This window comes from Nerophis lumbriciformis, linkage group LG11 (assembly GCF_033978685.3).
Source record: "Nerophis lumbriciformis linkage group LG11, RoL_Nlum_v2.1, whole genome shotgun sequence".
Lineage (NCBI taxonomy): Eukaryota > Metazoa > Chordata > Actinopteri > Syngnathiformes > Syngnathidae > Nerophis > Nerophis lumbriciformis.
The window spans coordinates 8,382,466-8,395,285 of NC_084558.2; the positions used below are offsets into that span (position 1 = coordinate 8,382,466).

Below are 12,820 nucleotides of genomic sequence, written 5' to 3' on the forward strand. Positions count from 1 at the left end.
TAAGAACCGCTTTGGTACATAATTGTTTTTGTGTCAGCTCACCTGCTTCATCATACACATAGCCAACATCAAGCTGTGAGGAGAAAACCAGGAGAGAGGAGTGAGATTGCTAACATTTAAACACAACTTGGACATAGGACAAATAGTACCTTAAATTCTCCCATGAGACTGTCGGCTCTGAGGGAGTAAGAATTATACACCTGCAGAGAGTAAATAAGTCATTTTCAGACTCACCTGCCACACAAGTAAGTAGACCAACATAATCGAATGAGATCCAAAACAAGATTTAACTTACTATAACCACTATACAATAATACATACAGTGGCGAATCAATACCTCAACAGAGTATTACTACTAGACATGTCCCAATACAACGTTTTCACTTCCGATACAACACCGATATTGGAGCCTATCCGATCAGTGCAAAGTATTGTACTTTACAGCCAGTGTGGCTGTGTCCGGTGTATGTTAGTAAACCTCACTACCTAGCAGCTCAGGCTTTTAGCCCACTGGTCAGCACACTCGCCTCCCACACGAACGATCAGGGTTCACTTCTACATGCGGAATGGGATAACCAGCTTGGTTACATAAGCGCATGATGTAGGAAGTTGAATAATGCGGACACGTTTGTTACTGGATATTTTCTAATACGCTTCTGCCTTGGAGACTTGCATCTGTAAGTAAAAGGTGACTATTTGATACTGTTTATATTGAAAAAAATTGTGTTTTATTTCGCAATTATGTTCAATTAGGGATACTTATGTATGTGTAGCTTGTGTGCTCAGCTGCTGAGTAACTGTTAGCCTACCATGCTTTACCTCATGTAAATTACTTCACAAAAATACAAGAAAAGACCAAATGTGTGTTCTTATTGGACGACATTTAGCGGTTAAATGGCTGTCCAGCATTGCACAAGTAGGACAGCTTGTATCAGAACCATATATCGGAGAGTTTAGATGCAAGATATAATGCGGTTTTTGTTTTTATGCCGATAGACAGAAATCCGAAATCACTATAGGATCGGGACACCCCAAACTATTTGCATTGGAGCTCATCTGGTTATGCATGTTATGGCACAACAGGACAGCAACTGTACATACCCGGAAGCTGATGTTCTGTTCAAACAGGTCTGATGGAAGCATGTGGACATTGTAGAAGAACATCTGTTCAAAAGCAACAATTGGCAAAATGGTTCCAACCTCACGTGAAGCGCAAAGTAACATTTTGTGAGCACCTCATCGAAAAATGGGTTGTTTCCCCTCCTAATTCGTGTCCTGTGGGTCTGGTCACACACGTGGATCTTCACCACCGGCTTGATGTTGTTGCCAGGCAACTGACGGGCCTCTATGAGCCGGACTCGAATCTGGCAGACAAGACATGAGTATAAATGACTAAGCTAAGCTAGACTGATCATGAAGGGAAGTGAAGAATGTGAAGCTGTGGAAGAACATGTGACCGACAGTAACACAGATCATTCACTAGCACACTAACACTCTAAAAATCCATTACATTTTCACATAGATGAGTCTGGAAGCCACTTTCAGGCCTGGTGCACACATGCAGGAGGAGTAGGGGGGGAAAAAAAGCAACCTGTGTCTTCAAAAGTTAATTTACAACCAAACAAGTCGTTAGAAACTGACGTAGATTTATGCTTTTTACCTGAAAGTCCTGAGGTCTGTTGACAAGTCGGTGTCGATTCTGCACCCTGGCAAACCGCTGACGGAGGCTAGCAGAGTGGCCTGGAGATGAGGGACCCATCACAGAACCACTAATGGCCCCATCAGGTTCCATCTCGTTAGCTTGCCCTCCGCCTGATTAGGAGAATATGGCCCAAAGGTTAAGTACAATGGGCTTCTTTTAGGTTATAATTAGGAACCTACATACCGGTATCTAACGTAGAATCACCATCGTTGGTATTTAGGATTGCATTGGCTGGAGGATCATAGCCAACAACAAGGTTCATGGTGGCCTGAAAGGAAATGGTCAATGTTTTATATGTGTATGTATAGCAAAAAAACAGGTTTATGGTGGTCTGAAAGGAAATTATCAATATGTTTTATGTTCTAAAAGAGCATCTTTAGCAAACCTAAAGCCAGCAACCATGTTTTTGGTGGCCTGAAAGGAAGTGATGAATAAGTTTTATGTTATAGCAGTAAATGTATAGCAGACAAAGTTTATTGTGGCCTAAAATGAAATTATCAATAGGTTTTATGTTCTGGAAGAGCATGTATAGCAAACCTAAAGCCAACCATGCCACAATGTTTATGGTGGCATGAAAGGAAATTATCAATAAGCCTTATGTTTTAGAAGTGTATGTATACAGTAGCAAACAAGGTTTATGGTTCCCTGTAAGGAAATTATCAATTTGTGTTGTAGAAGGGGATATATAGCAAACCTAAAGCCAAAAACAAGGTTTGTTGTGGCCTGAAAGGAAATAGTATGTTTTGTGTGCGGGGGGTTCTGGAGGCTATCTCAGCTGCATTCGGCCGGAAGGCGGCGCCCGAAAGGGACAAGCGGTAAAAAATGGATGGATGGATGTTTTATGTGCTAGAAGTGGATGTATAGGAAACACAGTGTGCCCTGGCCTGAAAGGAAATGATCAATGTGTTTTATGTTCTGGAACTGGATGTATAGCAAACCTTAAGCCAAAAACAAGGTTTTGTTGTGGCCTAAAAATAATTATATTTTGTGTTCTAGAGGTGGAGGCATAGAAAACAACATGGTTTATCGTGGCCTAAAGGGAAAATGAAATGACCAATGTGTTTTATGTTCTAGAATTGTATGTATAGCAAAACTAAAGCCAAAACAAGTTTTATGTTGGCCTGAAAGGAAATTATCAATGTTTTAGAAGTATATGTGGTATATTTTGTGTTCTAGAGGTGGAGGCATAGAAAACAACATGGTTTATCGTGGCCTAAAGGGAAAATGAAATGACCAATGTGTTTTATGTTCTAGAATTGTATGTATAGCAAACCTAAAGCCAAAACAAGTTTTATGTTGGCCTGAAAGGAAATTATCAATGTTTTAGAAGTATATGTATAGCAAACCTAAAGCCCAACAACAGTTTATAGTGAAAGGAAATTGTCAATGTTTTGTATTCTGCAAGTGTACGAAAGTACTTACACCAATATTGTGACCATTCTCATCAACCAGAGGGACGTTTTTGGATGGCAATGATCTAAGTTGACCCGAGGCAAGCTCTCTCAAAGGGATTCTTGTTGACCCAATGAATCTGCCAACAAAACCAACATTAAGCAACAGAAATGCACTTCTGCTTCTCTACAACCCATTGACACTGATTTTATTCAAGGTCAACTCCAGCCAACATATTAGTTGTTAATGTACGGGGTCCATGGTCATAATGTGCTGCTGTGTGTGCTCAAAAACGTCATTCACAAAAAAAAGGCCACAATGAAGGTCACCACCTAGAGCTAACAAGCCCTGCCTGTTCAGGCAAACAAAACACACTCAGGAAGCCGCAGAAACAGAAGCCAACCTGTGAGAAAGCAGCCGTACTTTTAATTAGTGAACTCAACAGCCCCGGGAAAAGCTGACTACTAGTTGCTCAAGTATTTGAGCAAAATTATCAAGTCAAACATCTTCATAAACATGTAATTCTACAATATTCAGTTTGAGTTGGCAGAACATTTTTAATGCTGCATGTCATCTATTGCACTCTAAGACACATTATGGATTAAACTAGTATTTAAAAAGCGCAGGAATATGTGCAGGTGTAGGAGGGTTAGGATAACAATAATGCCAATAATTTTAGCAGCAATGCAAAACAGTGACCTATTTAACTGCACCAAAAAAATAATTAAATTGTTATGGCTGCCATACTGGGCTGCCAATGACAACACACATTCTTCTAACAGCCAATTCATGCAAAACAAGAACATAACATAGCCAGTGCAAACGGAAAGATAAGATCCACTAACTCATTTCCAGTGTTGGGTTAGTTACTGAAAACCAGTAACTAGTTAGTTACTAGTTACTTTATTTCAAAAGTAACTCAGTTACTAACTCAGTTACTTACACCAAAAAGTAATGCGTTACTGTGAAAAGTAACTATTTAGTTACTTCTACTTTTTGTTTTTAAAGCTCCCATTAATGTCCTTTTAGCCTTCATTTCAGTACTGTTATTGCACTGGAGAATAATACAATCTGTTGATCAACTTGACATGCATTTGCATCACTGAACTCTACAAAGCTTTGTGCTCTACATACAACACACAAAGACAAAGATATGTTTCAAAGGGCCAATTTATTTCAGGCCAGAACAAATTGACAAAACTATTTTAAATAGCTGCAACATAACATACATAAGTAACAAACAGCATACTAACACTAACACTAACCATGTTAAACCCAGATTCCGAACTAACAAAGGTCTTAACTCATTCTCTTTCTATGCCACTTCAATATGGAGTGCACTCCCAACAGGTGTAAAATAAAGGGTATCTCTATCCTCCTTCAAAACCGCACTAAAAGAACACCTCCAGGCAACTACAACCCTAAACTAACACCCTCCCTTCCACATAATACCTCTTCGGATTGTAATCAAATGTAGACATTTTTTCTTATACTTTCTGATCTCTCTCTGTGTCCACTACTTGCTATACATATCCTACCAAGTCAGTCCTACACTGTTTCAATGTCCATTTCTCTGATGATGCAATTGTTGATGCTGATTGTTGATGACAGAAGTGTTGATACCAACAAAACCTAACCCCCCCCCCACCCCCCCTCCATATCCCACACCCCGGATTGTAAATAATTCAATGTATATACCCTGATGATTATCTTGTGTGATGACTGTATTATGATGTTAGTATATATTTGATAGTATATATCTGTATCATGAATCAATTTAAGTGGACCCCGACTTAAACAAGTTGAAAAACTTATTGGGGTGTTACCATTTAGTGGTCAATTGTACGGAATATGTACTGTGCAATCTACTAATAAAAGTTTCAATCAACAACATAGCTGTAAAGCTGGCTTCACCTAAGGAAGACACACACACAGAGAGACAGAGAGAGAGACAGAGACAGAGAGAGAGACAGAGACAGAGACAGAGACAGAGACAGAGACAGAGACAGAGACAGAGACAGAGACAGAGACAGAGACAGAGACAGAGACAGAGACAGAGAGACAGAGAGACAGAGAGACAGAGAGACAGAGAGACAGAGAGACAGAGAGACAGAGAGAGAGAGAGAGAGAGAGAGAGGTCATTGTTTCGCTGCAATAAAACACGATCAGATCCTCAGTTTCTAGCCGATACTACATAAAAAATAACGTAAAATAACGCATCATGTAGTAACGGTAACTGAGTTACTGAATATAAAAAATAACGCGTTAGATTACTAGTTACCGCCGAAACTAACGGCGTTACAGTAACGTCCCAACACTGCTCATTTCAAAACATGCAATCTCAAATTCGCTGCAAGAGAGTTTTGAACAGCTGCACATTTACATGGCCAATCAAATAACTAGACTAGATCATTTTAGGGAGGACTCGGAACAGAGTTATTGTTTTGGCAGGACTCTGCGTCAGTCATCAAGAAGGGAGACGGACTTGTGAGTCCTGCAGTGACTCTACAAACCTGGTATGCTGGTGCAGATGTGACGGCATCCAAATGTGTGCGTTGCACTAATACACTCACAGCAGAGGTGATCCGTTTTTCCACAAAACATCAAGGTTACATCTGGGAGAACTTATTGTTTAGAAATGCTTAAAAAGCTGCAAAAATAAGAAAAATGTGATAAGAAGCCTTTTACTGCATCTTTTCTAAAGCCTTCTTCTAAGCCTCTGTTGCTCTTAGACATGTAATCGATTACATCACAATGTAGGTCTGTTTTACTAAACCCATTCAATAATTGACACTGGTCTGATGATCCTCTGTGAGTGGCAACATCTTGATATCTTCCAAGTAAACCACACAAAGCAACGCTCAACAAATTTGACGTTGGAAGCAGAATCTATTTTCCTGCCATTACAGAGTATTACTTCAAATACCGTACAACAATCCATTTATTCTTTGGAAGTGTACATTTCCACTGTTGTAACTCCTTTATTGTTTCTATCTTCAGTCTTATTTGTTTAGATCATAATCAAAAACACTCCATCCGTACAAGTTAAACAAAAAGGAAAAACAAGATGTGTGTCCGAAAACAAGCAGGCAGGAAGAAACAAAAGCTTATGTCCCGCCCCACTACTCAGATATAATCATCTGATTCTCTATCGAAAACAGACTGTGATTACTCACATTTGATGTACAATACATCTATGAATAAATATGACATTGATTAATGAAACATCCTAAAACGTAGATGCATAGAGAACCTAGGTTCCTGACTGGAGTGGAGATCGAACTGTTGCCAAGTTTTCAGCAAATAAATGCTGTACATTCAAGTAAGAAGTATCAAGAACATATAATTCATGTATGACAGACAAAATTGCATTAGTGTCCAAATATATGGCTTTTAGTTTATTCAAATTCTGCAAGCAGTAATAACCTGTGATTAATCCAAATTCCAAAGAGTGATTGATCGGATTTCAATTTTTAATTTTTTAATCATTTGAGTGGCTGTAATAGATTCATTGGATTTACATTGTTTCTGATGTGAAATTTCAAGTCAGTCTAACAGATCCTTTGGATCTGATTAACAAAAACGGGAGGTGGAACTTTATAGTGAATTCCTGTTTTTTTGTTTGTTTGTTTTCTTCATATTTTCACTTCCATTTTCTGAATCTTCTCGGTGCTTTTCATTCTCAGTTTTTTTTTACCTTTTCTGTCTTGAGTTTTCATTTTCTCAGTTGCAAAAAGTCGCTAAACCTAGCGACCAAGTCTATTGGAAGCAAAACTGCCCTGAGCCAGAATGCAAATTTGATTAGGTACTAGCGCCACCGAGAAGCAGAGGAGGTGGGCCTTAATGTTGCCCAGAAGATAAGGGGGCAAACAGACATGCATGTATAACTTGCGGTCGTTTCCGAGCATACATGGGATTAGGAACCCTGCAATGGTGGATCTATAGCCACATTTAAAAACACACCAATTTACACTTACAAAGATTGAAAACAAATGCAATTACATCATGTTCATTTACCCAGAAGAACATTTAAAAGGTCAGAGTTTTAGGTGCTCCGACTTGTCTACATGCAAAAAGATCCCCGCTGACCTCCCTATAGACTGGACTCTCACATTATTAACTTTAAACACTCGGCATCCATTGCACCGGTCACCGGGGGGGGGTTGAGGCATTTGTGATTAAGGGATATATAAATAAACTTTGATTGATTGATTAATGGCATTTGAAGGGTTTGAGGTCAAATTACAAAATTGGAATCAGACGAAGAAATAGAAACTTTTGGACCTTTGCTTGATTAATTCAAGTGATGGCCCAAGACTTTGTTTGTACTGTATCAGATGGTTAATAGGAGTACCAGTAGTAAAAGTCCAAAAGTCCTTCCTCTTGTCACACAACCAACAACAGAAGTTGTGCTCACTGAAGCGTCTAAATCAGTTGATTTTTTTTTTCCTTTTAGATATGGCAGTGCACCTCCCCTCCAGTAACATTATGTTCCGGGGGAGCTTCTCTAAAAACACATTTTCTGGAACCCACTTTGGGGCATTTTCTACTCACCCCAGACTATGTTGACTCTTCCAATAGGAACTGAAGTCAGATACATTTGCCTTGAAGCAAACCTAAACAGGTTTGAATTTATTTTGTTCAAGTTGCAACACCTCAAGTCTAAATGATCTCAATAATTGCCACATAATGCTTTCAATGCACATAAGATTATGTTATTGATCCGTTTTGCACAGCATGTCCAAAATGCATGCCAGAGTCACTAAGTACATAATATACTGTTTTATTGCTAATTAGTCATGTTCAGGCCAATGTAGGAATCTGATAATCAGAAGACATCAGCATTGTGATGCTTCCAATTTGAATAATCTAATCATTACGACAAGGATTGGCCTCTCTTCCCCCTTTTTGGATTGCCATAGCAATACAGATTAAGCACATAAACAGAAATCCGGAAAACTGCTCATGAGAGAGGAAAAGTCCTGTGCTCTGACTGTTGAATCTTTAGGGAGTGTGTCAGACAAGCCAGTGGAAAAAATTGCTCAACGTGGAATCATATGTTCACACATTTGGAAAAGCTCTTCCCTCAGTTGTGACGGTCACATGAACACAGGGAATTCTTAGCTTATAGTAAAGCATATGAAAGACATAAGAATGAAAAACATTCAGAAGTTCTAATCCAAGTCAAAAAACATTGTGGATGACAGTAATTAGTGAGGCAGAGGAAACATTCCTGTGGTTACTCTGAATTAGTCCCATATGGGATTCTGCATTTTCAACGAGAACTCTTGAGCTCTTTTGCAGAAAACTACACACTTTTCTTGCGACAGCATATTACTGCTAAAACATGAACGAACAAGAGAAAAGCCGACAGAGCACAAATAGCAATTCATCTATCCATTGTTGCCCAATCAGGATCCCTCATCCCACACAGGCCGGCAAGTCTCTGCATGGTAAGCAGGGTGTGAGGGGGCAGAAGCAGCCAGCTGCACAATTCATACACAACCTACATTTTTCTGCTAATCCAATTTTGGGATTTAGAGTGATATTTGTGGACAGGGGATTCCGAAACATTACACACATTTTGTCATGATCCTCTTTAACACAAAACCCTGGTAAATATTTGGGGAGTAACGCCACTTACTTATCTTTCCCAAAGGTCTCAGAGTCTTTCACAATGACGTCTATGTGGGAGTTGGCTTCGAGAGCGGCTCCCTTCAGGTTAAACTCAATCACCTGCAAGACAAAATTAAGGTCACACACGTATCACGGAGAGAAACTGCTGTTTTGCCCAGATGAGGCAGGTACTGTATATTCTTAGGCTTAGCAGTGTTTTACACACTTTCATTATGTTTACAAATCAATTTAGAGCATCACAAATATATTTGGCGCCACCTGTGGACTGTGTGTGAATGTACATGTAGTTTGTTGATACAACTCCCTACAGAAGCTGCGATATGCAGCAGAACTCTGCTTCTTAATACGATTTGGTCTGCCAGAGAACAAGAAGACGCAGCAGGAGGGATCAGTGTTGCCAACATAGCGATATTGTTGCTATTTTTTTAACAAGTAATCAGACACGTAGATACTGTTTTTCTAAAACGTGACCTGCGACAAACCGGTCCTATTGGTACCGTTTTGGAGATGGACGTAAAAACACATATCGCTCTTCTCAACAAGCAGCGGGTCCAGTTAGTGGGCCACACCCCCATTTAAAAGCACTAAAACGTGTCTCTTTTTGTACGTGACAAAGCAAATGACAAGCAGAAGAAAGTTAATTTGTAGTTTTAAACATTTTACCGCTTTTCAGGTTTTGTGCTCACTTTGTCCCTCCCACAGCGTCCATAAAAATGATATGCGTGATCACAGATTACGCAAATTCAATGATGACTTTATGCTCTCACCATGGCAACCCACCACCACAAATACATTGTAGTTCTGTGAGAAACACTGCTTAGATGAATGTTTATTAGTTACTTTGTTAAAATCTAACCAGAAATAGGACACAAATATTGTATTGAGATTATAAATACGGATTCTAAAGCGCGGGTGTGCAATGATATTAGGGCATTACATTTACTATTTTGTGCAATAATGTTTTATCATGCAATATGTTAATTGGTTCCTGATAAGGATCTTACACATACTATATTTTAGTAGTGACCCAAACCGATATTGATATCGGTCCGCGCAAAAAAACAAAAACAAAACAATTATCGGATGATATCAGCTTGCATCTAAAATCTCTGATACGAGCAGTCCCGTCTTAGAAAGTCGGAGAAAGTTGTACATGTAAACAAACTACGGTGAGTTCAACAACCGCCAAAATTAGCAGGACAAAACGGCTCACGCCAAATAGTCTCTAATCAGTGAAGCATGTTTAATATAAACAGTGTGATTTCTAACAATTAGGGAGGTTTGTATCATGTTTGTCCTCCTACAGAAACCATATTAAAACTACTAATATATTTTTTCCCTCATTTTTGAAAAAGCTCCAGAGAGCCACAAGGGCGGCGCTAAAGGGTTGCTGACCCCCGGGTTAGCACAATAACGTGCGATTGATGCGTGTGCTTGTGTTGCATGCAGTTTCACCTCATTCCATACAGGATTGACTTCACTGTCGATAGTTCTTGTTTTCTGCTTTTCCTCTGCAATGAGAACAGACATGAGATGCTCATTTCAACACAACAGAGAAATGCTTTTTGGTTGAATTGATTTAACCATGAATTGATTTAAGTGGACCCCGACTTAAACAAGTTGAAAAACTTATTCGGGTGTTACCATTTAGTGGTCAATTGCACAGAATATGTACTGTACTGTGTAATCTACTAATAAAAGTTTCAATCAATCAATGAGTGTTTTAGGACATACTTGCCAACCTTGAGACCTTCGAATTCGGGAGATGGGGGGGGGGGGGGGGCTGTTGGTAGCAGGGGTGTACGTATACTGTAGTCCGGAAGAGTTAGGGATGCAAGGGATTCTGGGTATTTGTTCTGTTGTGTTCATGTTGTGTTACGGTGCGGATGTTCTCCCGAAATGCGTTTGTCATTCTTGTTTGGTGTGGGTTCACAGTGTGGCGCGTATTTGTAACAGTGTTAAAGTTGTTTTTACAGCCATCCTCAGTGTGACCTGTATGGCTGTTGATCAAGTATGTCTTGCAGTCACTTTCATGTGTTTGCAGAAGCCGCATACAACATGTGACTGTGCCGGCACGCTGTTTGTATGGTGAAAAAGCGGCCAAGTCGACAGGTTGTAGAGGACGCTAAAGGCAGTGCCATCCCGGCACGCCCTTAATATTGTTGTCCGGTGGAAAATCGGGAGAAATTCGGGAGAATGGTTGCTCCGGAGATTTTCGGGAGGGGCACTGAATTTCGTGAGTCTCCCGGAAAATTCGGGAGGGTTGGCAAGTATGGTTTAGGATCCAACAAGAGCTGTTTCCATATAAGGGATGGCACACGAAAAGGCAAAATAAACTGCCACACCTGAAAGCTATTGCTGACAAATTAAGCCATTTTGCTCTACAGCTAATTATAATGGACAACATTACATCTTTTTTAAATTAATATCTCAAATCCACCTGGGAAGGCTTGGACATGTTGAGACAATCTCCAGGTATTTGTTTCCAGAAAACTAACACAAATCTATTATGTTTGTTATTTTAATAAATAAAAAAAACATGGGATGTAAAGACAAATGTCTTTGTTGTGACATGGCTTACAGAATAATGGATGCATGTTTAATTATACACAAATACATTTTGTACTTAAAAACGTTTCTTACCCCTGAAAAAAACTGTCGTGACTGGATCAGGACTTCCAACTTTCTTTTTAGGCAAACCAGTAGCTGATTCCACAACAACCCGCAACATGATGATCCAGTTTTTGTTTATTCTAAGAGATGAATCTTGTCAAAAACAAGCAACCGACGCTGGCATCATCCTCGCAGACAACAGAACAAAGTTTGTTTCCATCGAGTGTCGCGTTGAGAAGTAAAGGAGGGCGGATCACATGTGTGTAATTATCCTAAGTGGGCAGCTGCTGCCATCCTGCGAGGAGACGACATTAAACTCATTGTAGCACAGTAAATAAACTGCTACACAAATCTAAAACCTCTAAAATTACTAACTATTAACAATATTTTCTACGCAGTACCGAACAACAAATAAGCCTCTATTACTGCTAACGTCCTTTGTGAAATCAAAACATACTTTGGCTCCATCTAGTGGCTTTACCAAACAGCTTAAGCACCAACATTCTTTTTATTTGTGTATGATTGTCAATAACTTCCTCTAAATGTGAACGTGATCAAATGTCTTTAATTATTAGGTTTTTACCTGCCATTGTCGTGTTGGCACCAATTCCCTCAATATCTTCTTAATGGCTGCTTTCCTCCCATACAAGCAGATAAATGATTATGCACCTGGAGTCCACCTGGCTGGTCACGTGACTAAATCAAGCACAGCCACTAGTATTTAAATGTAATTGTTTTTTTTTATTTAACATTTGTATCATATAAACATACACATAATATTTTGTATATATGTAACAGGGTCAATTATGTCATGTAATGTTGTAGTATTGTTATAATTACACAAAATGTGTAAGTTACATGAAAATACCTAAAGGTTGTTCGATGTTTTGTCAGAGTGGAACCATTGTCTCGTTGTCCCTCCCACTGCAATAATTGCTGTGACACCTGTCACTTTATATGTGTTGGACACGCCTATATCCACTTCCTTTTTGTCCACGATAACGGCAGAGGTAAATGTCCGTTTGGCGACAGAAAAGTACACTTATTGTTTCTTTAAGAACTAAACTTCGCTATTTCTTGTTCTGTATTATTATATTTGTGTAGGGGCTCGACGATGGCAGAAACATTTTGACAACAATTTTATTTCTTGTATCGTCAGACAAGTAAAGTGCAGCTGAGCAGCAACCCCTGGTGTCGGTCGTGTTCATTAAAAGCTATACAGTATATATATATATATATATATATATATATATGAATTTACTCATTTAATTCCAGATTACAAAACATCAAAATAGGATTTTCTTGTTTAAAATACTTTGGAATATTTAGGAATAAACTACAGTATATACAGGTGTGTCTCATTCAATTAGTATATTTTGGAAAACGTTATTTTAGTAGTTCCATTCAAAAAGTAAAACTCTTGATGCATGCTTACCTTAGCTAAAGCTAAATATTACTCAAATCTCATCCGCCTCA

At 39.1% G+C, this 12,820-nt stretch overlaps 1 protein-coding gene across 3 annotated transcripts in view; it reads right to left on the reverse strand.

Annotated features, from left to right (window-relative positions):
• LOC133610836 (myoferlin-like) overlaps window positions 1-12,033 on the reverse strand; it is a 41,565-nt gene extending 29,532 nt beyond the window's left edge. Inside the window, exons 1-11 of one of the 3 annotated variants that reach the window (XM_061967503.2) lie at window positions 11,928-12,010; window positions 11,375-11,497; window positions 10,187-10,242; window positions 8,739-8,830; window positions 3,125-3,233; window positions 1,886-1,970; window positions 1,661-1,812; window positions 1,236-1,364; window positions 1,102-1,164; window positions 150-200; window positions 43-73 (exon numbers count right to left, since the gene is read on the reverse strand). In XM_061967503.2, the coding sequence (XP_061823487.1) occupies window positions 43-73; window positions 150-200; window positions 1,102-1,164; window positions 1,236-1,364; window positions 1,661-1,812; window positions 1,886-1,970; window positions 3,125-3,233; window positions 8,739-8,830; window positions 10,187-10,242; window positions 11,375-11,497; window positions 11,928-11,934 (898 nt within the window). In that variant the 5' untranslated portion in view covers window positions 11,935-12,010. Of the gene's footprint in view, window positions 1-42; window positions 74-149; window positions 201-1,101; window positions 1,165-1,235; window positions 1,365-1,660; window positions 1,813-1,885; window positions 1,971-3,124; window positions 3,234-8,738; window positions 8,831-10,186; window positions 10,243-11,374; window positions 11,498-11,927 lie in introns of all 3 variants that reach the window. The other 2 variants (XM_061967504.2, XM_061967505.2) reach the window with 2 other exon arrangements.
• Between the last annotated feature and the right edge of the window lie 787 nt (window positions 12,034-12,820).